This window comes from Fukomys damarensis, unplaced genomic scaffold, assembly GCF_012274545.1.
Source record: "Fukomys damarensis isolate Sample0158 unplaced genomic scaffold, DMR_v1.0_HiC HiC_scaffold_18, whole genome shotgun sequence".
Classification (NCBI taxonomy): domain Eukaryota; kingdom Metazoa; phylum Chordata; class Mammalia; order Rodentia; family Bathyergidae; genus Fukomys; species Fukomys damarensis.
The window spans coordinates 45810128-45823053 of NW_022900930.1; the positions used below are offsets into that span (position 1 = coordinate 45810128).

A 12926-nucleotide genomic window follows, 5' to 3' on the forward strand; every position below is an offset into this window, starting at 1 on the left:
TTTTTTTTTTTTTTTTTTTTTTTCCTGGAGGGAGCTGGAAAATGAATCAGACACGCAGTGTATAATATTATCTTGACAATCTATACTCATCAACCGCAAATGCCTGATAAATGAGGCAGGAGGTGGGACAAGAAATGCTGCATGCAAAGCTCCCCGGGAGTAGAATTCTGACTCATTCCTTGTCTGTTACATTGAAAGCTCCTCAGCCCTTCCCTTCCCTGAGTCTCAGAGAGCTACCCCAGGAGCGCATGGAGGCAGAGGTGCTCAGATCCAGATGCACTGCATGCTGGAAAACAGCACATTTCCCGCCGCCCCAGTCCCACCTCCAACACTGGGTGGGACAGACTGTGCTAGACGGTGACCTTGACTTTGAATACTTTTTTTTTATATCTGTGATCCATAATAATTATGGTCATCTTGGGGGATGGATGTGCGCACATATCGTATCGTAACTACTTTTACTTCCCATTTACCTTCTCCCTCCCTTCCCATCCCAAATCTCCTTCCCATTTTCACAAAGTCCACCTCCCTGTCTGCTGTCATCTCTGCTTTACTCTTGCAATTATTTCTGTCTTGGCTTTCCCATGCAAGAGAGACCATGTGATATTTAACCTTCTACGATGTGGTTATTTTACTTAGCATTATGGCCTTAAAATGTATCCATTTTCCTACAAATGACTCAAATTGATTTTTCATTGTGTCTATACAGCACATTTTCTTTATCTACTCATGGTCCTTTGATGGGCATTTAGGCTGCTTCCGAAGTTTAGCTACTATGACTTGTGCTGCTATAATCAGGAGTACGCAGGCATCGCTTGCCAGATGACGTCTTTAACTTTTGGGGGAAGATACCCAGAGACCTTGACTTTTTACTTGTAGAAAGCAGAGCCTACAGACAGAAAGCAAATACAAACTGGAGAAAAAGTAAGCATTTTTGCTGTTGGGTGGATGCTGAGGTCCACTCTGATTGTCCAGTTCCTTTTTACCTCTGGTAATTCAGGGGAAAGCATTCATCTCCCTTTGGTCCGGGTGGCAGGCAGACAGGAGGGAAAGGGCAAGGGTGAAGAGAGTAGGTTCATTGTGACCTTCCTTGGAGACACTGGGCTCCTTGGAGCACAGCTCCGGAGTCCCACTTAAGAGTCCAAGTGACCAGTCACTTGCCTGGTGGCCCTGGATAAGCTGCTTAACCAAGAATGATGTTGATGGTGTGAGCTTGGAAGGGACAGCAGTGACCACAGCCCATTCTGTGCTGTGCGTGCAGTGTGGGACCTCAGTCACCCGATCCCCAACACGGGGAGGAGGATGAGGCAGGTCGAGTCTCCTCCCGCTCGGCGGCGTGGCAACCCTTTGCCATGCTCTGCTCCTACAACCAGTTCACAACAGCGCTGAAGGAGCCGTCAGCCTCGTCATACCAGACCGGGACACTGAAGTGGTGAGACGAGTCACCCGCACAGCCCGGGCAGAGCTGAGCTAACTCTAGCGATTCTGCGAGTCGAGTGCATGTCATCCTCAGCGCTCTACGATGCTCCTGAGATCTCGCCTTGACTTCAAGGTGCTTCCTATGTGCATAGTTCTTTGCAATATTTTTTTTAAGGTGGCAACCTGGAACCGACGGGAACTTCTTTCTCCTCTCCCCTTCCCCTCCTCCTTTTCCCTTTTAGGGGTCAAGTCATCGGGAAATTTAGAGGAATCGTAGGTTCCAAAAGAGGTTTGGGACTTAGCCGTGATTGTATAGAAATGGAGCCAGAGCTGAGAGCCCGCATCTGCATGTAGCTAAGACACAGCCAAGGATGGGCCACACACCACTGTCCCAGCCCCAGCACTCTGCCAGGTGGTGACAGAGATATGCGTGGCTGAGGACCCCAGAAAGGGTCCTCTGGTGTTTGTGCTGCAGGTGTCCCCATAGGGGCCTCACTGGGACCAGGCAAGGCTCTTTCCATGATGTCATATAAGCAAGAGACAGGGTGGTGACAGAAGCCCAGTGATGCCTCTGAAAACTCGTGCTGGCCTTGAGAGCTGGCAACCTCCACCGATGCGTCCCCTCGGTCAGAACAGGCCCCAAGGAGAAGATCTGAGACACCCAGCTCCACGCCCCCAAATTCAGGGCGCATGTGAGAGAGGAGGTAGGAATCAGAAGGCCGGCACCCTTCTCTCCCTCCTGTGCCAAAGTGAGGAAAGGTGGGTCCACCCTTGCTCTCTCTTTTCCCTGTCACTCTGCATTACCCTCATGCTAATGTCAGTGAGCGAAGCTGGCGAGCTTAGAAAAGCATTGCATGTAAGGGGGAGATACAGTGACTATGCAGCAATTATTTTCATTTCTCCCTGTGGAGCTGCAGCATCAGGGAGTAAGCTCTTGCCCACCCCCTAGCGATGGCCTGGAAACCGCAGATCCCCGGTGAGAGCTGGGCAGGGGGAGACACTTAGCTACAGGCTGCACTCTTTATGGCTTAGACATCTGGATGAAAACCAAAGGCAACAGTCCCATCAAGTATACAGATGTTTCCAACTACCCACGTGTTGGGTGGCATGGTGCTTTGTCTACTTAGAATGGAAAGCACTTTTGATGACTCTCTGGAAGGCTGGGTTTTCACTTGGGGTTTTGACAATTTCTCAGTCAAGTTACTTGACTTTGAGAAGGTGCCATCCTCTCTAGTGGCAGGATGAGACAGGAGCCTAATGTACCTTTCTGGTCCGTTCTCACCCTCAAATGGAGACGGACCACTCACGGGTGCCCCTAAAGGAACCCAGAGGCTGTCACCAACCATCAGGGCAGCACAACCCAACCAGGGCTCGCCCTGCTGACCTCAGAGGCTCCGGCCCACAGGGAGTTAACCACACTTGCGCCTTTTGGTTTTATCCAGCACTGCCTGCCGTGCATGTTCTCACGTCAAGACACGAGGAACAGCGTGCAACAGCATGGGTCGTCCATGAGCCGTCGTGCTCAGCAGGTTCCAATTTGCTCTCTTGCCATCAGCTGCCTCCCATTGACGAGGGGATGATTAGATTCTCATGTTCTCATCACATTTGTGTTACATTACGTCATATCATATTTTAGGATGCTGCTCCAAAGTGGGTTTGACGGGTGATATTAATTTTTGTTCTTAGAAGCAGTGTGTTTCTTCCTCTTCCTTTCCTACGTCACCCCTGATTGGGCACCTGCTACCAATTTGGCCAGCATGTGATAGAATTCTCAGGACTTGCTGGTTGTTCCTGGTGGCTCCTTCCATGTGCACCATGGGGAGCTGTGTGCCCTGCATATAGCAAGGCAGCCAGATACCAGGTAAGAAGTACTCACCACGTGGCATAAGATGGGGTGACCAGGCACATTCCAGGAACAGTGGCACGGAACTGGGGAGACACTGCGGGGTGCATGTATGGCTCTACCACAGCTAATGCTGGGATCTGTGGTCGGCGACATCTTCCTTTTCCCCACCTTGATGTTGGAGCACGAGCCCAGGTGTGCATTCCTTCACGACCCCAGCCAGGGGAGGCGCCAAAGCACCTCTTTGTGGGTGTGTGGCTACATCTACAGTCACGCTCTGCTCCACAGGCCCCAGGGCGCCCGTCCCATGCTACCCCCAAAGCGGTACCTTCACTTACCTCTGAATCCATTTCCATTGCCACTGGAGCAGGCAGGTGAGGGGGAGCCTTGGGGCCTGATGACAGGGGCAAAGGCACTCTTCTGTTTGACAGCAGGGAAAACTGAAGAGGAGAATGGGAGGATGGAGGTCGTGCTGGAAGAGCCGACGGTGGGACTCGACGACATGACTGGAAAGCAAATGCATAGCTCTTTAGAATGAGAACTCATCTGGAAATTCAGATCCTGCTTCGATACACTGCTACTGAGGAATTATTGATTTCAAGGCATGGTTCCAGATTCCAGGGATCTCTTAAAAGCAGAACATGAGAACAGTCTCCTTGGGTAGGTGGGGGGGGAGGAACAGACACAAAGAACAAGGAATGTGGTAGTGACCTTGTCGGAGGGACACAAGCGAAGCCGAGGAGCCGAAGAAGGCAGAGCTCTCTTCTGCCTGGGAGCCCAGAGAAGGCACCAGCAGGAGCGGCTGGGACAGGGCTTCAGGCACGAGCAGAAGAATGCAAGCAAAGACAAAGCCCAGTGTGCCTGAAAAACCATCCCGTCTACATCTACCCAGCCTTGGAAGCCTCTTCTGCAGTGTACCAAGAAGGCCTATCTGGGAGCCCCCGGCAACTCCCAGGCCCCAGGGCTAACATCTCCAGAGCATCTCCATGGACCACTGCCTCGTTAAAAGTAAAAGTTTATTAACAGTTAGCAGATCTTCTCCTCTCCCTGGACTTTCAGGGCCCCTGGGAAATAAAGCTGTAAGGCAGCCTCCCCTGACATAATGTTTGGAAAAAAAACACCAATATTAACAATATTAACATTAAAATGACTTGAGGGAAGCCAAAAGCTAAGGGTTGTAATTTCCAAGAAAAATAAAGGCAATTTACACAAGGAAGTATCTGACCTCTGAACGTCGGATGCCGCACGGTTTCATCATGCAAATGATAATTTTATTTGTTATGCTTCACTTGCTCAGAAAAAGAGTAAATTTCACAAGGGTTTAAGAAAAAAAAAAAAGGAGTCGGGCATAATGGTGCATGCCTGTAATGCTAGCACTCTGGGAGGCTGAGGCAGCAGGATTGCAAATTCAAGCCCAGTGTGGGCAACTTTGTGACTTGGTGAGACCCTGTCTCAAAGTAAAAAGTGAAAAAAGGGATGGAGGGATGACAAGTACAAGGTGAACTTCAGGCTGAATGTCTTGGCATCTTATGGTAACCATATAGAAAATGAGTTCCTTCAATTGAATAGATAAAGCATTCCTAGAGGTCACCTCCAGTACAACGCCTTTTATAGCAGAACTACAAAACAAAGACACAAAAACAAAAACAAAGCTTTCTCTAAAACTACTTATCCTTAGGTAGTCCTGATTTTAAAAACTAAACAAAGAAACAGCTGAGTACATCTTTCTTCAAATACTATTAATAAAAGGAAAAAAGTTAGCAAAGAGTCCAGGAGAAAGTAACTTAATACTTAAAGGTGTGCACACACACAAGAAATTGGGCCAATTCACTCCACCAAGGAAGGACGCAGGGTTGAGGAGTAAGAGTGGGTCTCATAAATAACTCTGAGCAAACTCTCCTCTCCAGCCTTAGTTTCAGCCTCAAGGAAACCAGAAAACAAAAGCCAACTCTCGCCTTTCCAGGAGGCACAGAGCAAGAGGCAGAAGAGAAGCTGAGTTCCGGGAGGCCTGGATCCGACTGCTGACCGGCTGTGCTCCGTTACAGGATTCCGAGGCACCAACGGCAGGTGCTCGCCTCCTCCACTGGGAGGAGACGGGCCTTCCAGCGTGAGCAGGGGTTTGCACACACGCTTCGCCCTGTTTATGTCCCTCACTTTTACAAATACTTTCTTCCCAATAATGGATCCCAATCTACAGTGGGGCCCCGATTCGCTTCTTAGAAGAGGAGCTGCCTGGAGCTTTACTAAGTGGCCTGAGAGAACTGCCGCAGAGGTGAATAAACGCGGGCCCTTTTAGATAGTTAACGAAACCTTTGTACAAATGCCAGATGATATCCCAATTAATTTAAAAACGAACACAGCTATGCCACAAACCCTAAAGGGAGCTTTAATTCGTGTTGTTTAGTGAACACAATTTCTGTGCTGATATATTTCAGTAACAAAATTGTAAGAGCCACAAAGTTTTGGTAAATTTTTCTAAGTGGGAAGGGGGACTTGTCTGAGATATTGAAAGTTACAAAAAGATCAACACCAATATTAGTCATATGCTAACCCAGAAACAGATAAATGAATGCTTGGAGCAAAACAGGGTCCGAAAACAGATCTGGGTATGTATGAGAATTGATACTTAATAACGGTGACATTTCATATTACATTCGTGGAGGGAAATTCACAGAAACAGTACAGTGGGAATTTGGAGGCTAGAGTTTATCATCTATCCTCATTTTCAACACCAAAGTAAATCTAAACAGATTAAGCAGTATCTGTAAAAACAAAATAATGAAAGTGATAGTAGAAAAATTAGGGAGGTTATACAATTTGCAGAATTCTTTCATCCCCAAAGCCCTAACTGAAGTTCACAAGATGGATTTGACACATATTGAGAAACGTCTGCAAGTCACACGCGGGTGCACACACGCACACACGCACGCACATGCAGGCACACGCACATAAATGAGAAGTTTAAAAAATGCAATACTGCCGGGGATTTAGCTCAGCGGTTCCAGTGCCTACCCCACAAGCACAAGGTCCTGAGTTCGATCCCCGGTACCCACCCCCCGCCAAAAAGCAATACTTAGATATGTTCACATCCTCAATAGCTAGTATGATTTTGTAAGTTAATTAGAAAAAGAAAATCACCTCAATAGGAAAATGGGAAAAGGACACAAGAAGGAAATCACAAGAGGAAAAATGGATGACTGAGAGACCCATAGAGAAGCACTCAAACTGATTAGTAATAAAGTGCTAATTAAAGTGGTTACAACATGTTACTTTCCACTTGCTACATTAATAAAGATTAAGAAAAAATTCACAGGGCAGGAAAACATATATTCCCTCTCTTCTGAGGAGAGAATCAACCTTCCTGAAGGAACTTCTGCAATAGATAGTAAAGTATATTCAAATGTGCATACGCTTTCACTCACTAATTCAATCTCTAGAAATTAATCCCAAGGAGACAATCATGAATGTGCCAAAAAGGAAAAAAAATAGACCCAATGGTGTTTTGATAAAAATGAAAAATTGCAAAATAATTTAAGTGACCCTTATGAGGGTAAACTATGTCCACCACAATAGAACATTATGCAAACACTAAAACTAATGTTGCAGGGCTGGGGGCTTAGCTCAGTGGTTCCACTGCCTGCTTCATAAACGAAAGGTCTTGAGTTCAATTCCCAGCACACACATACACACACACACACACACACAAAACTAATGTTGGAAAAAATAATATGGGAATATATTCCTCTTCAGATGGAAAAAGTCAATTACATAATGGCATATATATCAAGCCCATCCACTTTTGTTTAAAGAAATAATACATACAACAAAATCTAGAAGGATGGGATGTATATACAAAGTTTTAGCCATGGTATATCTGAGTGATGAAATTATGAGTTTTTAAAATTTTATCTTTTTTATTTGGCCATATTTTCAAAGTTTCTTTTTTTTACAATGACATCTATTACTTTTGATGTAGAAAAAACAGAAAAATCCATAAAACCTTAAAAAAAGAAAAATCTGTCATTGCTAAGAAACAATGTTAAGTCCTTAAGAGAAAGCATAATGGCTTCCCTGAATGATACTTTTCTTAAATTTAAGGCTTTGCTGTCTGTAAATGAAGTTTGTCTATTAGCCCCCATGACAGAAAAAAGCAGAGCCTAATATTCTCAAATTCCTACAGAAAGTACAAGGTCTGCAATTAATTTCTGGAAGCAGACATCACTTTCAATATCTGTGCTCATTCTCGGGACCCAGGTCTGCACCACTGAAGACTTTGCTGGAACCCGACTTCCTATCTGTGATGCTCACAATTCAGCCACCTTCCATCCTCCCTCTTTTCATCGATTTGATGGCAGAGCCTTATTAGTTATGCATCCAAACGAACCCTGCCACTTTCGAGCCATGTCTATTCATGACTACAGGGGTGTACTTTGAAAGCTGACAATGGTTATCCCTGCATAGAAATAAACAGTGTGTCATTTCCTTTTTTCCTTTCACCTATACATGCTTTTCAAGACGTCCGTAATGAGAATGTTACTGTCATGTAATCATTTTCTACAGAAATGGAAGGGAATGCATCAGAATGTTATAAAAGTTTTTCTTTACTTACAGTGGGAGTATATTTTTAAAATATATATATTTCCATATGTTCTACATTTTCTATAATGATCATTTAATATTTTATAATGGAAAATATTTTAATATTTATTTCTGAAAATATAAATATATTGAAGCCCAGGGCCTGGTTGAAGATTCTGTAAGTAAAGTAGGAATCTCAGAGGACAGGTTGGCTTCCTGCCTGTGGGGCTCCCGCCCCACACTTTGGGTTGGCTTCATGGTTACTCTGCTTTGGAAGAAGTGGTCCCCGTGGGTGTTCAGGCTTGTTGAGTGGACCATCTTTGGGGACAGCAGAACATAGCATTTTAGGAAAGCTGATCACACGTACTTCCAAGTGAGAATTTCTCTGGACATCTATCTCCCTATGGATAAAGGCCAAAGTAAAAGCCAGCACGTCTGGCCCAGAATCTATGTGAACGTGGGGAGTTAAGGAAAAACCACTTTTCTTCTTGTGGGGGTTGATTGGCTTATACAGCCCCAGCTGGAACTGGAACTCACGGGGCACACATCCCCCTTTCCACCGAGCCATCGCATTTGCTGGCACTCAGGGGTCTGTCAGCATTTCATTGTAACCCCTATTGTCAGGGGCTTAGAATCCAGCCATAAAAACTTGCACTGAGCTGGAACTTGGCACACAAAGCTACCGCCAGGAAGTGAAGTTTGTGTGTAAAATTGAAAAAACATCTGTTTGGCCATTTTTTGAAGTAGTGTGAGAGCAAAAGCAGGAAAGATGCAGGTTTTTGATAAACTGCATGGGGCTGTAACGCAAGTCAAACTTGACCAAGAGGTTTGGCCCTTATTTCTTTTTTAATGTGTCAGGCAGTGACTGCTCCATGATATGGTCCAGCCACAGCAGACTTGTTTAAAAAACTCAACACAAAAACATAGGATTGTTTGCAGACACAAGCAACTGAATTGACAAAATGTTTTCCCCTGGGCTGCACATGTGTATGTGTGTGCAAATATTTCCCAAAGAAGCAAAGACTTCATGGGTTAGAAATACAGGGTAGGTACTATTGTAATGAACTCCATTGGGCATTTGGTATTTTTGCAGTAGGGGAATTTGATTGTAATTAATGCAGTTTGGAATCCCAGGCCGAGTCTGCACCTCCTTCAGATCGTTCCTCTGAAGATAAAGGTGCAAATGATCACACCAGCACGACAGGCGTGAGGAGGGTCCTCTCTGCCTCCCCACTCCTGGTTGGGCAGTGTGCCCTCCACGTTTCCTCGTGTGCGTACACTGCCTTGTTTGAGCAGGTAATTTAAAGACTTTTCTCGTGGCAGTGGGTTGAGCGACCAGGAAGTCACCTGCTGCAATGGGAAGAATTCCTTCCTAGCAGATGAATAATCTAGTAAGAAACACCAGGCGACTCTCAAACATACCTCTCTCCCTGTCTCTCTCTCTCCTCTCTCTCTCTCTCTCTCTCTTTCCCTCTCTCTCTCTCTCTCTCTCTCCTTCTCCATCGTACTGCATTATCAGACTGACCAATTTTTAAATCTACAAAAATTATCAAATGGAGGGAATTTTAATTGGTTTAGTCTGAAAATAATACATTATAAACATATTAAGTATTTTTAGATTATTGAATCATTAAAAACATGGACAGGCACTTTAATCCCACCTTTACTACCTGTTGGCTAAGAATCCTGGAGTCTGTCATCTAATAGCTCTTCATCTCTTACTGGGGAAATGCTCGTGATCATAACGATTATGCCCACATCAAGAGGTTATTGTGAGGATCTAAGTGGACTGAAGGTGTGAGCAAGCCCTGTAAGGGAGGACATGGAATGCAATGGTTCATTGCTCCTGCTGCTGTCATCATGATGATGTGATGGCATCGGCACAATGGCTCTCTTGCCAACATACGACTTGTGCAATTGCTAAAGAGGTGGCCCCTTTCCACCCTGGGGGCCTTGTCCACGAGGAAGTGTGGGAAAGGCCTCCCCCGGGTCTCAGCAGCAGCAATGTCCACTTTCCTCCTCAGCTCCTTAGAAGAGTACCAGGTAGACATAAAGTCGAACAACCACATTCCTCTCTTGGCTTTAGCATTCTGTAAACTTACAACCAAATTAACAGCTCCCTGGCTCCCTTGAGCACACTGACTGTTACCTATGCTTGTCCTTGGAGTTCTCATTTTCCTGAACATATTTTCTTCTTTTAACTCAGTTTCCTAATTAGTCTCTATTTTATATGTTCACACTCCCTGCATGACTACCATGATTCCGCAAAATGGTTTTAGAACAACAAAAGGTAAAAACAAGTAAGGAAATCAATCAATTAATAATTCATTTCCTTAGACCACTTTAATGAACCTGGGTCAGATGACAAGATACAAGACAGAACTCATGTCTCTGTCGTAACAGAATTTTAGTTATACCGAGAGAAACGACCTCCACGGCCCTCTGCTGCTCAGTGCTATGTCCGCTCCGCATGGCATAGTGCTGACTGGATGACCTGAACAGATGACCCGGAAGTAATTCATGTGTGTTCCGGGGGAACCAAAGGCTGTGAGATGCAGCCTCCCAGCCTTGTCCTTTCCTGGGCCATGGCAGACATGGCTGCGTGCTGTCCTTAACATGCCCTTGTTCCTGGCACAAGGGACCCACTGTGGGTGAAAAGAGGGCAAGCTGCAGGGCCTTGCGACAGCACCCAGCATTTCGAGAACACTTTTTAATCTCTGGGGCTCTCCACGCCACCGTGTCCCCTGGCCTGAAGTAGTCCCTGAGTAGGTTTGAAAAGCACACATGCTGGGGTTGCTGGGACTGTTGTGTAAGTTCCTGACCTTGCTCCCATAGCTCCCCAAATGGGTTTTCACAACTTGCCAAGGCATTAACTTTGCTGTGAGACCATAGATGAGGAAGTTCTACCTCAATATATTGCAACGTGACATGCAGTCAACTTCCACCTTTCTGGAGGTACTTAAGGGAGAGAAAAGCCATGCCATAAAGAAAAAACAAATGATCATGATGTGGCCAAACAACTTGCAGCCACCAAATCTGTGCTAACATCATCACCTTGCTACATTCGAGCCCAGCAATGGTGGGTAAATGAGCTATCTGCTGTGCACCCAAACTGCCTTGCCCGTATCATGGAAATATTAACCTTAGAAAGTTCTTGTGAAGATTAAATAAAATGATACATCTAAAAGTGCCTAAAGAAAAATGCACATACTCTCTTTCTTTCCTGTAGCATCTTGCATCGCCTGATGAATCAAAGTCCAGCCAAGGGAAAACAATTAAAGGCAGGCAGGACATTTCATCAGGAAGTGGGCTCGTCTCCCATAAGTTTGTAAGATGTAGGAATGTAGCTCCTTCACCTTCCAACCCTCCAAAGGCTAAAGAGCAAAATCCAGAGACAGAGAGGCCCGGAGAGCAGTATGGATGGTGAGAACACCTACTTCCGTATGGGGAGCCGGTGGGCGAGCCGTTGAGAAATCCCGGCGATCCAGGAACGCCCAGGTTGGCCATGGGCACATTGCTGTAGCCGTTCATACTGTTGCTGGAGGTACTGTAATTAGACTGCTGTGGTGTGGAGCTGGAGGAGTATCCCCGAGGGGAGATGCTGCTCGTGTTGCGGATATACCCTGGACACAGAAGGAAAAGCCCAAGTAAATCAAGCAGTACCCACAGGTGGCTGCCACTCTGCCGAGCTGCTCCTGGGCAGCTATGGGAAATGCCGGTTTGTTTTGAGCCTTATTTTTTTTTTAATTGACAAATAACGACTGTAGAAATCCAGACAGTGCATACCGTGTGATATTCTGATACAATGATCAGATCGGGGGAACTGATATACCTGACACTGAAAGCATCTGTCATTTCTTAGTATCAGAAATATTTTAAATTCTCTCTTCGAGCCATTTTGAAATATACAATAAATTGTTAATTGTGGTCACCCAACTATGCTATGCACTAGAACTTATTCCTTATCTCTCACTGTATTTTTGTATTCAGAAAGCGTGTCTTCTGCTCTTACCATCTGCTCTCACCTCCCTGTCCTACACAATGCCCCTCTCTCCTCTCTCACACCTGCCCTCACAACCACGCTCATGTGAAGCTGTGGGAGGGGCCGCCTCTGGCTGTCTCATGTGACACTGGAGTTGTCTGAAGCTTTAATTAGTGTCCCTGAGAAAAGCCTCTGGTGGTCAGGCGAAGCAGGGCGGGCAGATGCTATACACTGTGGCCATTTCTTGAAGATTCGCCTAGGAAAGGCCTGGACAAACCAGTTTAACTTAACTCATCTAATGTTTCCCAAATTCAACACACTGCAGCCACTTTTGGGTGGGGTTGAGGGACTACCCTAATCACACTTCTGGGGCTGTTTGGGTTCTGTAGAGCTGCTCTGGCAACGTTAGTTCAAAGTTGCAGCCATGCCATATGCGGGGCAGGGATCATTTTCATTCAGAAAGTCCTTATTAATGGATTCATGTCAGCGTGCTGTGCTTTGACCAAGGGCTCTGACCCAGAGCTGAGTGCAAGTCATCCCATCTGGGGTGGTGGTGGAAAGGATGGGGAGTCTTCCCCACGGTTCTAAAACCCACACAGAGGAGACTTAGTCTATCTGGAAATGAACCCTTTTGGATAATTGCTTCTAAAACTATTTAAGAAACAATCCAAATTGATCATCAAATGAGAAAAAAATTGACATATGTCCATGGACCCCATGTCTAAATATATATAATAATAATAGGTCCCATCTACTCTTTTGTAGGACAAACTCACAGTAGGCAAAAAGAAGAAGGAATTATCTTCCAATAGATGACTAAAATTAGAGATAAACTATCTCAAGGTGAAAGACAGTTCTGTTAAAACAGTCCCAACTGTGCATTAGGAACAGTTACTCCTTTTAAAAATGATTCATATAAAACAGAAACAAAGCTTTTGTAAATAAGGAGAGGGAGAGGGGTGGAAAAGAGGGGAGGGGAATGGGAGAAAAAGAAGAATAAAGATATATCATGTCAGGGCCAGGGATTTAGTTCAGTGGTTCTGTTGCCTGCCTCACAAGCACAAGGGTGAGAGTTGGGTCCCCAGTACAAAAAAAAAAAAAAAA

The 12926-nt window shown here is 45.4% G+C and overlaps 1 protein-coding gene across 1 annotated transcript in view; it reads right to left on the reverse strand.

Moving 5' to 3' along the window:
* Positions 1-12926, reverse strand: part of Ebf2 (EBF transcription factor 2) — a 182351-nt gene that overhangs the window by 4357 nt on the left and 165068 nt on the right. The window contains exons 14-15 of the mRNA XM_010623645.2: positions 11278-11463; positions 3601-3768 (exon numbers count right to left, since the gene is read on the reverse strand). Of these exons, the coding sequence (XP_010621947.1) occupies positions 3601-3768; positions 11278-11463 (354 nt within the window). The remainder of the gene's footprint in view (positions 1-3600; positions 3769-11277; positions 11464-12926) is intronic.